The sequence below is a fragment of the Zonotrichia leucophrys genome, chromosome 10 (genome assembly GCF_028769735.1).
Source record: "Zonotrichia leucophrys gambelii isolate GWCS_2022_RI chromosome 10, RI_Zleu_2.0, whole genome shotgun sequence".
Classification (NCBI taxonomy): Eukaryota; Metazoa; Chordata; class Aves; order Passeriformes; family Passerellidae; genus Zonotrichia; species Zonotrichia leucophrys.
The window spans coordinates 11,141,430-11,156,740 of record NC_088180.1 but is presented as its reverse complement, the minus strand read 5'-3'; the positions used below and the strand labels follow the sequence as shown (position 1 = coordinate 11,156,740).

The following is a 15,311-nucleotide window of genomic DNA, read 5'->3' as shown; positions in this document are numbered from 1 at the left end:
AACTTTGTTGCATTATTTACAGTCTGGAAAAATTTGAAATGAGTAGGAACTCAGCTGCCTGTGCCTGGGGAGACCCATCAGGCTACTGGAGTGTCTGGGGACTTGCCTGCAAAACACACAGCACAGGCTGGGCAGAAGAGTCAGGGAAAAACTAAGATCAAGACAGACAATGGCAGCAACTCCAAAGGCAAAGCAGTATTCAAGAAATTCAGTCTGAAGGACTTTGAGCAAACTGTTAATATCCTATAACACCAATTAGTGACACCACCCTGCAGACAAATCAGCTTCCTCCTTGTCAGCTGCAGTCATTTCAGATCTCTCCTTTCCACCTCCAAACGCAAACTGCTGCCAAAGTGCAGCTGCAAAAGTCATCTCTCCTCCCACTCTAGGTCCATCTTCTCCTGCATTCTGTTGGCTTCTTGCCAAGTCATTTTCAAGTTGCTTGTCTTCACCTACAAGATCTTGCATAGCAATAAATAACATAGAAATTACCACAGTGTGCTGAGGAATTACCAAGTCCTTTCTAAAAGCAAATGGAGGAATAAGATCTTTGATTACCACCCTCTCCATCAATTACAGCCCAGTCACACTCACACCCTGCATCCTCCTCCACTGCACACTCCCTTGCCTATGCTGTCAGTCCCAATGAGAATTGCAGCTTCTCAGCCTCCCCTTGCTCCAGCATCCCACGGAAAGATGGGATCAGAAGAGGCAGATCAGAAGCCCAGAGTGTCCCAGAGCAGAAGGGAACATGTGCAGAACAGCACAGCCCCACACAGAGAGATTTCTGTAGGACTGGTGCAGCCACAGGGCTGCAAACAGAACTCACCCCCAGCTCATTTTCAGACCTTACACCATGGGCTGCTCGAGCAGAACTCTCCCCAGCTCATGTTCAGACCTTACACCATGCCCAGGGCTGCTCTAAGCAGGTGGCTCTGTCCTGATCCCTGCCTGCAGCTTTGTCGGGCCTGTCTAGCAACACATTCAATTACAGTTTGGAGATTAGATGACCAAAGATTAACTAAACACCAAATAGAAAAAAACCCCAAGCCTTCTGAGACATAAATCTTGCAAATATGGTTCCATAGAGCACAAGTCCAGATTCCTGAATAGTTTATTATTCTGTAAAATCTTCACTGTAAAAGACTGCATATACTTGAAATTTGCAAAGGTAGCAGCTTAAGTTATTTCTAGTCAGCTCATAAAAATCTGTCTTTAGCACTTTTTTCCTAAGAAGAAAGAAAGAAACCCAGACATACTCTAAGCTTAGTGAAAAGATAAGACTCTGGATATAATACCAATATGACTTCACCTTTTATTTTTTAAGGGTCCGAAACAATACTGGATGAAAGTTTATATGTAAGCATGAGGGATCTGCCAAAAAGAAAGTGAAAACCCAGCAAATTATATTTCAGACACCTTAACATATTATGCACCATACATGCTGTCAGCTTCACTGTCCTTTCCCTTTGCTGTAGGCCGAATGCTTGAATACCAATCTTATTAAACTACAACTCTGAATTTATCCACTCTATATAACATTCCAGATGTCGTACCAGCTGGGAACAGGCCCTTAGGCCATCTTTGGTTGATCTCTTAGTCGCTTTCCAGCTTTTGCCAGGCATTCATCCAAAAATATGAAGGAAAGTGCTAAAAACAGATGTCAGAGTTAATGTTTTTTTCTTTTTTTTTCCTTCATGGTAGGAAATACAGAAAACTTGCACCCTACACCTATTCTATGAAATATGAATGGTGTCAAAGAACCATAAGTTAATTTTAAATTAAATCACAATGTAGAAGAGTTAATTTTTACACTATTTTTCTGACAATAGGCCAGTCTCCATCAGTCTGTTCTTTGAAAATATTATGTGGTCATTTGGATTTTTTCATTAAGTTGGAAAGTCTTCTGATGTCGTCAATCTGCAAAAATGGTTTTGAGTCCCTCATTTAAGGAAACTAATGGTTAAAATGTAAACTAGATTGATTGCAATTCATGGTAAGCTTTATGTCAAGGCTGGAGTAATGGGAGTTATTAAATCAGTACACATCTGAGCTATGAAAGGGGAATACCTGTTGGCCCCATCATATTACAACAAATTATTTCAACTTCCACTCACTGCGATACCAGCAGGAGATGTTCAGGTCTTCCCAAGAGGTGCTGCCTCTCTTTGGGGTCCTCACAGGAGTTTAAGCATGGAATTTGAAAGATCAGGGCTGGAGAGGAGGTCCTGATCCTGCTGACACTGTGGAACGTGAGCCCCTTCTCTTTTGGGGTAGCTCTGACGTACGTGGGAGTCCTCACCAGAATTGAGTTATGCACGTGCAGAAGTGCCTGGGCTGTTCACTCCAAGGACTGTGCAAGAGGTAATCTATTTTATCTGCTCCAGACAGGGCTCCAAATCTTCTCTCCACACACACCAGAATATTAACAAACATATGCAGAACCAATTCTCAAAGCCCTCATGGTGCTGCCCACAGAGCCTCCCCTCAGACCTTGGTTTCTGGTACAGCAAAGTCCAGTAGATCATTCCCATTATAATTACACCTTACAAGGATGATCATCTCTTTTGTCCCTAAAGACATCCCTTTTAAAATTAATTTTGGGGCAATAATTTTCATTGAAAGTCACTTCACTACATTGAAAAAGGATTTCTCTTAAATATTTTCACCCTCCTTTTCCTTGCCTCGCATTCATTAGAATGCAAAGCTGAAAGTATGAGAAAAACAGACTATCCTATAGCCTCAGTATTGAAGAAGCAGGAGAAGAATGAACATTAACTGGCAAGTTCACTGTAAAGTATAAAAATATCTGCAAAAAAAAAAAAAGAACAAAATCTTTTTCAAATGGAATAAAAAGGGCAGGACAAGTTTAAAACTTAGCCCTAGTATTTTAATAGTAGACTTAGGATATAATTCTGATTCGTACATTAGAATGCAATATTGCCCTGAATAGTTACCACTGGAGCCAGCACTCAAAGGTGGTAAAATTTCATGGTTTATAGTCTGATATTTGAACACATTTGATGTCATCTATTAATAATATCAAAAATCATTCAAGCCAATGCACTACTTTTCTTTTAAGTAAAGGTGATACATTCCAAGTCTTTTTTTTAATAAACAGTAAAAAAAGGTATTTTGCCATATGTTGTGTTGATTTTATGAGACATTATGTGAGCTGCCTGAAAAACCACAGCTTGTTTCTTCAGATTTGTACCTTATACAACCAAATTACCTAGACAAAGGAAGGCCACTGACCTATACCCTACACATATCAGCAAATATGTGTATTTTTAGCAAAGAATTTGCATGAGAATGGAGTATATTTATTAATGGAGTATAAATATTTTGTGAGCATTTTTAAGTGATTTGAGTACAACATAATTACTGAAACAGATCAAATATTTTGAACACAGGATTCATTTCAGCATTCATGGTGTGCAAATAGGTTTGCTTTATAAATCACAGAAAATTCTGTGATCCTCACCAAATCCAGAAGCTGGAGAAAATAAAGTTCACTGTACAAATCTTCACACATCATTTGGATCCCAGATTTGACAGAAACAAACAAACAAACACCAGTGAATGTGTCTGTCTCAGAGAACTGAGGCTGCAGTGCTGCAGTGCTTGCAGCACCTACCCCATTTTCCAGTAGCTCCCTGATCAAACAGTCCATAGTATTTCTTTGGGGGTGCCTGAAATCAATGGCAAATCTCTTTTTGCAGTAAAAAATGAAGGGCTGATCCAAAGTCTATTGAAATTACTATGATTTTTGGACCAAAGCCTAAATAATCAGCTAAAGGAGAACATATCTTGTATTTACAATTGCAGCCATCTCCCAGGGGCTATTTAAAAAATTACAAAAACATCCCACATCATACAGCAGCCTATTACTACTAATTTTTCTCACCCATGTGCAAATACCCTAGTCTGCTTCATGAACCTGTAAATCAGTTAAAGGGTTTGGTGCCATTTTTAAAGTCCTTTTTCTCTTATGCAACATAAAAATGTTAAATGAATAAAGGCTTATACCATCAAAGCACAAAAATATCTTACAGCATTATAACACAAACAAACAAAAAAATTTACTACCAATGAGATAATTTTATAAAGCTAGATTACATAGGCTCTACTAGGAAGAGGTCAGGTTTTATAGTCTTAAGAGTATTAAAAAGTCCAGATTGTTTCCAGTTCTCAGAGGCCTGACTGCTTTTCCTTCCAGACCAAGAATCAGCATAACAGTTGCCTGTCTACGGGAAAGTGGGGGGAAAACACAGAGAGTAAAAGGGAATATTTGATTGCCAATCATTCCACAAAATGTGAGACCCACCATTTGTGTCAAATACACTACACTGCTTAAGGCTCATGTTCAAATTCAGCATTTCTCTTTACCAAAGACCATGCTAAACACTCGACCAAGCACTGAGCACCTTTAACTATTGCCTCAAATCCCACGCAAGCATTTCTCTAAGCAGTTTCAGACACGCAAAAAAATCCATTGACATTCACAGGACATCCTGCATGCTGGAAGTAGCACCCAAAGTTCGTGTTTTCTTGGAGGAAATTATTTAAAGGGATTAGTAAATAGCAATAGCTTATGGCCCAACCAATAAAGCAAGCAACTGTTTTATATAAAACAGAAGAAGAATGAAGAAAAAAAATCAGAGCTTCCATAAGATGAATAAATGAGTAACAAATTCCATGTACTTGTTTTAAAAAATACAAATCCTCCCAGTTTTGTTTCTGAAAGTCATGGACACACTCTGTACCCCTAAGCCTCCAAGCCAAAGGTGGGAAGCTACACCTACACCTGACACACACAGCACCATCAGGAGAATTAAAATGCCTCAGATCCTACAGTGCCGCAGCCTGCAACACATTCCAAGCTCTGAAAATTAAAAATACAGTTGTCAGGGGTGATCTTCTCAATGAACCTAAATTACCATTTTTCCTGTTATTGCCAAAATTGATAATTAATGTAGGTAATTTTCTTCTGTGTAAGAAAAAAAGCATCTGAAGTCTAATAGGAGAAATAATTTAGGTTTAATTGGCAATTTTGACAGTTATTTTGAAACAGTAAAGAGCAAAATTACTGTTGGAATTGGTAAAGAGATTGTTCTTTAGTTGTCCCAGGCCTGGTTCATTATGCAAGTGTTAATGACATCAAGAAGCATTTTAACTATTTCTAGAAACAAAGCCAATCTAGAAACAAAGCCAAAAGATGCAGATTTTATAAGAGAAGATTTTTCACTTCATCTTCTACATTAGAGGCATACAAACTGGAAGAAATTCAGGTTCAAGTACGTCTCTACTAAAAGGGTCATTGTGACATTCAGGCTCTCCTATAAATAATTTTCCAATGCTGGACAGGCCTGAAAGGATGACTGTTAAGGGTATGAGGGATATTATCCACATGCTCAAGAATTTAAATGCTGTTTAAATTACCCACTGCCTTGCAAAACAATGTAATTCTATCAGAAACACCTTAACATGGGATGAATAATTTTATCAAGCAAACATTTTCCTAATCATTATTCTAGGGACAGCATAAACTGAAATTTCTCTCAATTTTTTACTAAGGATTTCCAAGTAAAAAGGAAGAAGCTGCTATAAACTCTCACAGGGCTTTAAATGTTATCTCTGGCAGAAATGACACAGAAAAAAAATAAAATCCGTATTGATCACATTCATCCTTCATGAGAAATTCAGCAAAACAATTTTATCTTCTCATTTGTGCAAAATTTAACAGGAGCTTAAACAGCTCAAGAAGTTAAACAAATTTAGCTGAATTATCAAAAAACTAAATACAATCTGCTCTTTCCTTGTTTAAGACCAGAGAAAAAACAGTTTCAAAATGTTTGTGCTGTATAAGCCAAGTGATTAATGCACCATCAGGCTTTATCAGCCTAAAACATCCTCTCACCATGGATATCTGAAGAATGACTTTCCAGTTCCAAGCACTGCATTTCCCACAGTACTTAAAATATATCTTTTTGATTTAGAAGTACTTCTCCACTGTATCTCAATGAACTCTTATTGATAGATGATAGTAGCACTACTGTGTAAGCATGGGATTATTTCTGTTACCTCCAGACCTTTCAGTCTTAATTTAGAAGGCTGAACCCAAGCCTTTATCAATGTCAAAATTCTTGGATAAGAACATGTATCAACTTCTGGAGGTTCACCAGGGGCAGGAGGAGGTCAGTGGGGAATTCACATTGCATTGTATCAATCTCTCATGATTTAATCATTGGGCTCCTCTAAAGAATGTCCAATGAGCACCTATCTGTATAATGTCAATTCATCAGGTGTCCTGTTACCAGCCCAGTGCAGCAGAATTGAGTTAAAGACTTTACAGTAGAATATTTGCCCAAGTACACATCCTTCTGTCTCCTCCTTGGAAAATGAAAAGTTAAAAAAATATTAATAATTTAAAAAATACTTTTAATCTACTGCTGGAAATTAAAAACATATTTTTGAAAACTTAGAATTGCAAACATTACAACATGAAACATTGATTGTGAGTATAAACATTTCAGTCTTTTATGAAAACTGCTCATGGCAGAGATGCTAGAAAAGCAAGGTACCTAGTATTAAAGTGGATTTTTTCCATGTAGCTCAAACTCAAACTGAATTAAGATCAATTTGTGGCTCCAAATATATGACTAAGAAAAAGGAAGAAATCAGTACCCCCCGCATGGCCTTTTATCATCCACCAGAGCAGCCCCAATATCTGTCCAGCACCCAGGGGAGCAAGAAGAAGAGAAACAACTAAAAGTTTTGGTCCATTCTCCTTTCTTGCTTGATAAATCACTCTGGGGGATGATAAAAGTGGCCCCCCAAACGAGGGGCCACTTCTGCTACCTGGGACTGCTCTGCCAGCTGCTGAGGTCGGTATCATCAGGAGGAGTACAGACCCAGGGCAGTGAGTTTCACCACAGAACTCGCTGGAATTGGATTACAGCCTCTTGGAATGCATTTGGTCAGAATTGAAATGATCTAAAACGTGTTTTCTGCAGAAACTGCGCTGTTACAGATTCCCTGTGAAGGCTGCTATGCTGCACAAGGTGAAGACCTGCTGGCTTCTGTAAGTATGATTTACACACAGAGACCTTTGGCAGGGCTGGGACTGAGGCTGCAACAGAAAACAAGGAAGTCTGTAATTCTTAGTGCACAAAGAAACACGGGCTGCAAACAGCAGTTCCACTATTTGCTCTGAACAACAAAACCCTGAACTAAAAATGGTAGTTGGTGCTTTGAACAAGTGCCAGTTCCCCATTCAGTTTGCCAATAAACAGAAGTATTTAAAAACACTTTTCAGTTCACTAAGCAGCCTATCACACACAAGTAATGATATAATTACTCGTGCATATGCTGCTCACACACTCCCAGCCAGCAATTAGCCTAAACAAAAGTATTGTTTGAATAGGATCATGCCTGACTTAGGCAGTACCAGTCTCTCTAAGAGTACTTTTGCCTGAAATTGTTAGTGGTTTTCATTTTCTCTTAATCCTTGCCTCCTTTCCCTCCTTTCCACTCCAAATCAGAAACACATTTCACTTGATTACAGAGCTAACTTCCTTACCCAAAAAAAAACAACCAAAAAACATACTCTTTAAAATAGAGACCAAAATTAAACCTGTGAACAAAAAAATAAAGGTATATATAAAAAAAGGAATAGAATTAAAAATATTATGGAACACCTAACATCACCATCAGTTAAATTTTCAGAGAAACACCAAATGATGCTTTTTATCTTCACACAGCCTCACAAACACATGGCTGTAAACTCCTTAAATATGATTATAAACTCATTACAGCCATCTGTAGGATTAGTATGGTGTACTACAAACCTGACCTAGTAATTTTCTATTTACACAAGATGTCCTAGCTAAGAGAATGGAAAGACTTGCAGGACCCAAGTCAGTGAAATCAGTGTTATCTAATATCAGCAGACTGGCTGAGTGAGGACTGCAAGGTCAGTCTTCTACATAGCAGAAAAGGAGAATTTCTAACACAGTGCTGAAATTCCCAGAGCCACATATTAGTGGTTGCAATTCTGGTGCTTGGATAAAATTAAGTTTATCAGTTCATTCTCCAAATACACAAATGAAACCACCAAGTGTTCCATAGTGGAATGTTTTCATTATAGGAGAATTCCTGAAATAGTTTGTGGCCACTTGAAAACAGTTTGTTTATTCAAAAAAAAAAAAAGTATCTCTAAATGAAGAGCTAGACATTGAGATTCAAGATGTTAAGCCTTTTTAATAGCTCTGAATGCTTTTTTAGGGTATCAACAAAAATGGTTTGCCAGAGAAAAACACAAGTTTCAGGCTCCTTCTCAAATCAGAGTACTGAAGCTTTATGTGCATGGGAAGCAAGTGAGCCACCAACTACAAATCTTCCTCCTTTCCAGGGATTAGAGCTTGTCTTCACTGATGTGTTAATTTGCAGTAATGTCCCTTACATGACTCATCCCCAGGCCTGAAAACGCGTGGCTCCATTTCTGTGGTGATTTAGAGGCAAAAGGGAAGGGAATAAAAGGCTCAGGCTGGGAGCAGAAGCCAGCAAGCAGCTGACACTCCAAGCCAGGCTGGGACTCCAGAGCAGAGCAGGGAGGATGGCCATCAGCAGCAGGTGGAATGGGGAAGGAGACGAAGGAAATTGTGGAAAATCGGCTGTCAGCCCAGTGGGACACATAAGACAACTTCTGCCCACACAAGGGTTTCCTAGGTGTAATATGAAAAATTTCCAGAACAGACACAAACAGCTATTGCTGCTGGAGTAATAGGTTCCATCAGTTTACTTCAGTATTAATTTTTTAAGTAATTCAGATCCTGGGTTCCACTGCATTTTTTCAAATTAATGTCATGCTCCTTTTCCCCATGAAGAAGCAGAAACCAAGACAGACTACTTCTATTTGTGGAAGACAAGTCCACGGCATTCACTTTATAACAAGGCACTTTTCTAGCAAACCCAAAGAAAGACCAGGTATTAAATGAACTGTAGCAGCTGCAGCCTGGGTATTACAAACTTGCACATCTAGTTGAAAACAGACTGACCAGTTTCCACCTTACCTTGTATAGTTAAACACAAGTCTGATAGTGCAGATTTTCATTAATATTTGTTTAGAAACATTAGATTTCTTTGCCAAGATTGAACTACTTAGAGCCATATGTCTAATTCCAGAATCAGGCTATCCTTGTTGTGAATTTAAACTGGTAAACATCATGCAATTTAAAAGAAGCAAGGTCAACTAGAAAGCTAACTGGTCAAGCAAACATTTTCTCTCTTTAAAGATAAACTTATTTTCTTTTTTCCTTCCCTTTTTTTTACCCACACCCCCAAGAGAACTCTCAGCCAGCCAGCCAATCAAAGTGGAAATGAACTTCAAACACATTCAGCCCAACCAAGTTTTCACTGCTGTCCTTCTTGGTGGTCCGTCATATGGAATGGTTTTAATACTTGGAAGCAATACCTTAAGTGTCAGAAAACAAGAACATTTTATTTCTGCAAGAAAGCTTTCCAGTACTACTAGTATTTTGGAAAAGAAGAAAATGCCTTGTAGTAGATTAAAAGGTGAAAAGCCAAAAGAAATCAGAAAGAATACTAGGAAATTGTTCCTTATGGCAAGGTTCAACGTGTATCTCAAACTTGTAGAAAGGGTTGTTACTTGTATATTCATTTAATAATTTAATTTATTTTCAGACATTTATTCAGTTATTTAACTATTTCCATGAATGGTAAGGGGGCCATATTTTTTTTAGCCTCAGTTTTTTTTACAGCAGTTGAAGTCTTTGGCTATGCATCAAAATCTGTTTGGTACCAAGTTAGGTTTAAATTGCATTGACCCAGTAAAATCTCAGAAATTAAGGATGCAATGCACTGATACGAGATATCATATGGTCAACAATGCAGAAGCCTTTCGAAAACGTTCAATTTAAACATTTCTACATTTCTGTCCTTTGGGATCCCAGAGAAGTATTTGCTTTGAATCACCGTTTTTCCCTGAAGATTACAGCAATAAATGTGTCAAAACTATAATATCCCACTGTATGCAGATAGCACCCCAGTGTCAGTATTTCATCAGATCTTTAAAGGTATCTTCCTCTATAATCATAGAAGTGGTAAGAAAGATATTCACTGAATTTTGAAAATATCTAGCCAAAGAATTTCATCTGCATGTAATTCCTAAGTACACACAGAGCAACAAAATATGCAAAGAGGTTAGTGCAGTCCTGTACAAAAATGAGAGCACAGTCCTGCCAGATTAAACCAGAACAAAATGTACTATCTTGCATGTACAACATGAATCCATGTGTAATTCTGCTGGGCTAGAGCAGAGTACAGTGTGTTCCTATTAATATTTACTCATCTTTCATTTCAAACTGTAAGCTTGTCATTTCAGATAGCAAATACTTTTGAATATTTAAGTAACAGCTAGTTCTATTTTACTGAGATTACTTACTAACAAAGGAATGAATGATTCTGATTAAACTGGCTCCCTGCTTGAAAAATATCACACACAACAGCCAAAGAAAACCCCTTTGAAACATTCCTGTGTTTGGAGGATGTAAGGAAACTAATCTTGGATCATGACGATGATGATGCTGCTATGCAAAAATATTATCCATCTCTCACTGGAAATTTAACTGGCCTGGAGAAAAAGAACAGCACAAGGGGGAAAAGGGCACATTGGGAAGATAGGGATAGATGGCTTTCCTGCAAGGGTCTCAAGACTGGCTAGCCAAAAGAACAGAGGTTCTAAGTGCACAAGGTTATTTCAATTTGCCAATTTTCAGGTGTAACTTGGGATGCACAGAAACACCAGGACTCTGTGGGGATGCCCAGAGGACAATTCTGGACATCAGGGAAAAGGAAGGAATTTATTTCCCAAAGGCCAGCAGCCCTTCACAGTAGGGCAACATAGAAAATTAATTGCTAAAAGTAAATTAAGGAATTAAGATGTGAGGAGATGCTGCTGTATTCTTAATTTATGTGGTAGCCTTCCAGTACTGATTCCACTTCTGTGTTGGATAGGTTAAAATAGGCTTTCAATATATATGTATTTCTCTCTTTTTATTCACTGGTGTATTCTTATCATGTTTATCATGTATCATACCTATCCATTTATCCATTTATGAAAATTCAGGAGATTATCCAACAAAGACTTCCATCCATTCATAAGTAAATGTCATAAGAAAGAGTTGAATGAAGCACAGAAAAAAAAAATCTAGTTTACTTACACAGTTTGACCATAATACAATTGAGTTTTGTATTAGCATTTCAGCAAAAGTATAATTGTAACTGTGTATTATTACAAACCTATGATTCATTTCCTAGAAAATCAAGGAAAATCTTTTTATTCACCAGAGAAATCCTTGTATACTTGCAGGAAGGTAAAGCTAGAGATACAGATCAGCTCCCATCTGCATTCAATGTATTTGTAACTTTCAATATATAATGCTTAGGGACTGAATTTTCTTCAAAAGAAACTACTGCTAATACAGTTGCTTTTACTTTTAACATTTTGATGTTTCAGCACCACTTTCAGTTCCAGGAATTCAAACTAAATTTCATACTGCTAAGTGTCTGGGAAGAGCAGGCTTCAAAACTAAATCACATTTATGAAAGAACAGAAGCTGGCCATAACCTAGATCCAATTCAGATCTCAATGGAATTAATGGAAAACTTTCCAGCAAATGGAATTCTTTCCATCAAATGGAATTGGGCTTTGAACTGGCTTCTGCATAGAGCTATGCTGGTATTTGAGGCTTTTTCAAGGGGATTCATTTTGTTTGTTTTTTAATCAGTTATATTATTCACATATTCCAAACAGTCTAGTCAAAGACTCAGACTAAGCCTCTGTTATATTTGATTTATCATCTTCTCAAGAACGTGCTCCATTAAATGGAAACTATTCTGATCAAAGTGTATAACCTTTATAGTGTTTTTCAACTACTGTCATTAAATGCACCCTGAGTTGCAGCTGCATTTTACTGTCCTGTAAGTTATTGCTTTCCCAGGTGTTTAGTCCAAGGAAGGTCTTATCCAAGAACCTTTTCTGTTGATAATCAAGACCCTCTAGGGAAGCAAAAGTATGAATTTTTGTAAACATTTAAACTAAATTCAAACAGTTCACAGTGGCTCAGCATGCTTTCTATGGTAGCTTCTCTGCTTCCCTTTGTCTGTCTGAAAACATTGGCAGATTAAAGCTCAAATAAACTCACCTCAGTTCTCTCTTTTAGGACAGTGATGAGCAACCTGTTTTCTTCAAGCAGCTCCTGCAAGGAGCCCATCTTCCAAAATAAATCTGCCCATCACTGACAGAACCACACCTTGGGATGCAGGGCAAGTCTGGCTCTTCTCTCACTTCCACAGGGAGTGTTTCCTAACAAACTCCCTCCTCTTACATTGAGAAATGTACTCTAAGTGTCCATGAATGTAATTCAGAGAGTTTTGATGTGAAATTCAACTGACTCCTGGAACACATTGTGTTATGAGTAAATTTCCACAGCACACCACACATTTCCTAGGTTTACTTCAGATCTTTTGCCAAGATTAACAGCATTTCTTTCATGTTGCTTTCTTTACATTTATATCTATATTCCATGTTTAACATAATGTTTCTATGAGACTGGAGAAAGCGTTAAAAATTTTTAACCTTAAAAAAAATAATTTGTTTCTTTCTAAACACTGTTCCATCCATTATTCCCATTTGTTTCTTTATAACTGGCCCAACCTTCCCTTACAAAAACTTCATGAACTAATACAATATTCTGACTTTTCACAAGCTAGAAAATGCAAAATCTGCCCAACACTTATTTTTCCATTAAATAAAATAAATTGAGTCAAACAATTCATAGAAAGGTCAATTGCTTCCAATGCTACATATTCTGCAGATGTAACTATAAACATCTATTAACACATCACTAAAATAGTGCTGATTTTGTCTCCATTACATCCTATTAATATTTTATACAAGTGGTTGCACTTATTTATGAAATTGAGTGTGTTAATCTGGATTTTGTATAGTGTTATCATTCAACTTGCTATCAATTTGATGTGCCTTCAAAAGATAAGACACGCTCTCAATCTTACTCTGTAATATTTGATATCAGAGTTCCATGAGCCAATCCATCTCTATAATTTTCACACGTGGCACACTGACCTGGTCATCATAGCGGTAAGTGAGGAACTGCTCCCCCGTGGTGTCCTCAAGAAAACTCCCCTGTGGAGAAAGTGCAAACTCAGGCAGGAAGTATGCACCTTGGGACTGCTCTGCTCTTGTCTGCAAGGAAACCAGAGAGGTCACGTTACACCTACTACAAACACAAGTAATTTTTTTTTTTAAACTATGCATATAATTACAAAATCTAGACATGAAATTCTGGAGCGGGAAAAAAAACCAGGTTTTTAAGGCATGGTATTTCTGGGTGGATATTTTGCTGTGGATGGACACATGGTAAACACCTACAGAGGTTTAAACTAAGATGCCTTGATTGCAGAATAATCTACTAAACCAAAGGAGATCATCTCTGGCTTATTAAACATCACTGCTCAAAGACATTCAAAAAGCAATGTTACACTTTTTACTCATACATTTCATTAAACAAGTAGCTACGGCAGGTAACAGGCTTTTGGTTAAATCCAACATATTTTATTTTTACAGGAAGAAACAAAGAATCATAGAGTAACTCAGCTTGGAAAATATCTTGAGGGCTTATCTAGTCCAATAGGAAGCCATTACACTGAATTATTTTCCTATCTTCAGGAAGATATTACTGCAAGGAAGAAATAGGAATGACTGGAGCTAGCACAGGCAGTGCTCCATATTAGTTCAGGATGCTATTCACAACAGGGGAAGAGCATTTGAGAACAGGTTGGGAAAGGAAAAAGGGCTCATTTCAAGCTACAGAGGAGTTAATTCTGTCAGAATCATAGCTGGCACATCCAGCTGGACTGTCTGACACCTTTCTGACCAGAGAAACAGCTTTAGCTTGGAGGATCTGTGCCTGGTGAGATATCACAGCACACCTGAGGCTGCTCAGCACACCCAGCCCGTGCTGGGCCAGCAGCATCTCCCTGCACTGGAGGTCTCCAGCAGCCCAGATATGCAGCAAATGTTCTGCACAGACTTTCCTGCCCTTACTCCTCCTGCATTTTACACTGCCCTGAGAAGCCAACTGGTTTGTATACAAGAGAAAACAAGCAATCATCTTTTGAATGCAGAATGAATATTGAGTCCAGCTGCGCAGTGAGGACAGAGCAAGGAGATGAGCATTCCCTTCCAAAAGGTTGAAACCTTTCAGGGAAGAAAAAAAGGCCTGAAATGTGCAAGTTACTGCTGGACATTTACCCATGAATAAACTTAATAAATAGGGGTGTAATTAAACAGTATATTTTGACATTTACACAGCAATTTCACATGAAAGCTGGCAGCTGCCATCACCCAGTTTCTAGACTCTTGGCTAGAACTGTACCAAATATAGGTGCCAGCTAACAGGAGATTCCTAAAGCAATCACAATTTAAAGCAGTTTGTGGTGGAGAAGGAGGGTAAGACCTGCTGCACATTCTCTCTTGCAGTAAGTTCATCTTCTGAAGCTCACAAGTTATCTCATAAAAAGGAGATGGCATGTCATTTGCAGGATGGTCTGGAGAAGCTTACAGGGCTTTTGCTGACTCTGTTGAGAGCTGTCAGCATCTCGGACTGCAAACCCCATCAGTCATGACAGCATCAGATTAACATACTTGGTTTAAACCAAGCAGTCTTCATATAAACTAGAAATAGCTTGCAAAGGACATGTCTAGACTGGGGTAAAGGTCACATTTCAGCATGTATGACTGAACAAGACTGTAAAGAGGATTTTTTCATCAGGCCTACATAAGAGTAATTCATATTCACACCATATTATCCTTACATTTCCATAAAGCTTATTACAGCAGAGATCTCCCTTTTACAGTTTAGCCAACTGCCCTCACTGATGCATAATTAAGCAATAAAATATGGAGAACAAATCCACGTTTGGTAAGAACAGTTCCCCATAAGGCCTCCAGTGCTGCCTGCTGCATAGTCTGAGCTGATGCAAGCCCTGACACGAGAGGGGCTGACATAATCTGGCATCCTTCCCCTGCTTCCACCGGGCTATCACAGATCTCTGCGAGGGAACACGGCAGTGATGTCACCCTGGGATTTCAGCACCGGGCTAATGATGAGAGAGATGCATTCTAAACCTCAAGTGGCCTGCTTAAAGTACTTAGCATTTCTTCCTCGGTTTTGCCAGGTGTAAAACAATTACAACACCTACTGACC

General features: G+C 38.3%; 1 protein-coding gene across 5 annotated transcripts in view; it reads right to left on the bottom strand.

Moving 5' to 3' along the window:
* The window catches only part of ADAMTSL3 (ADAMTS like 3), a 174,702-nt gene that overhangs the window by 126,767 nt on the left and 32,624 nt on the right, over positions 1-15,311 (bottom strand). For all 5 annotated transcript variants that reach the window (XM_064722091.1, XM_064722092.1, XM_064722088.1 and 2 more), the window contains one exon: positions 13,169-13,288. In XM_064722091.1, coding sequence (XP_064578161.1) covers positions 13,169-13,288 — 120 coding nt within the window. The remainder of the gene's footprint in view (positions 1-13,168; positions 13,289-15,311) is intronic.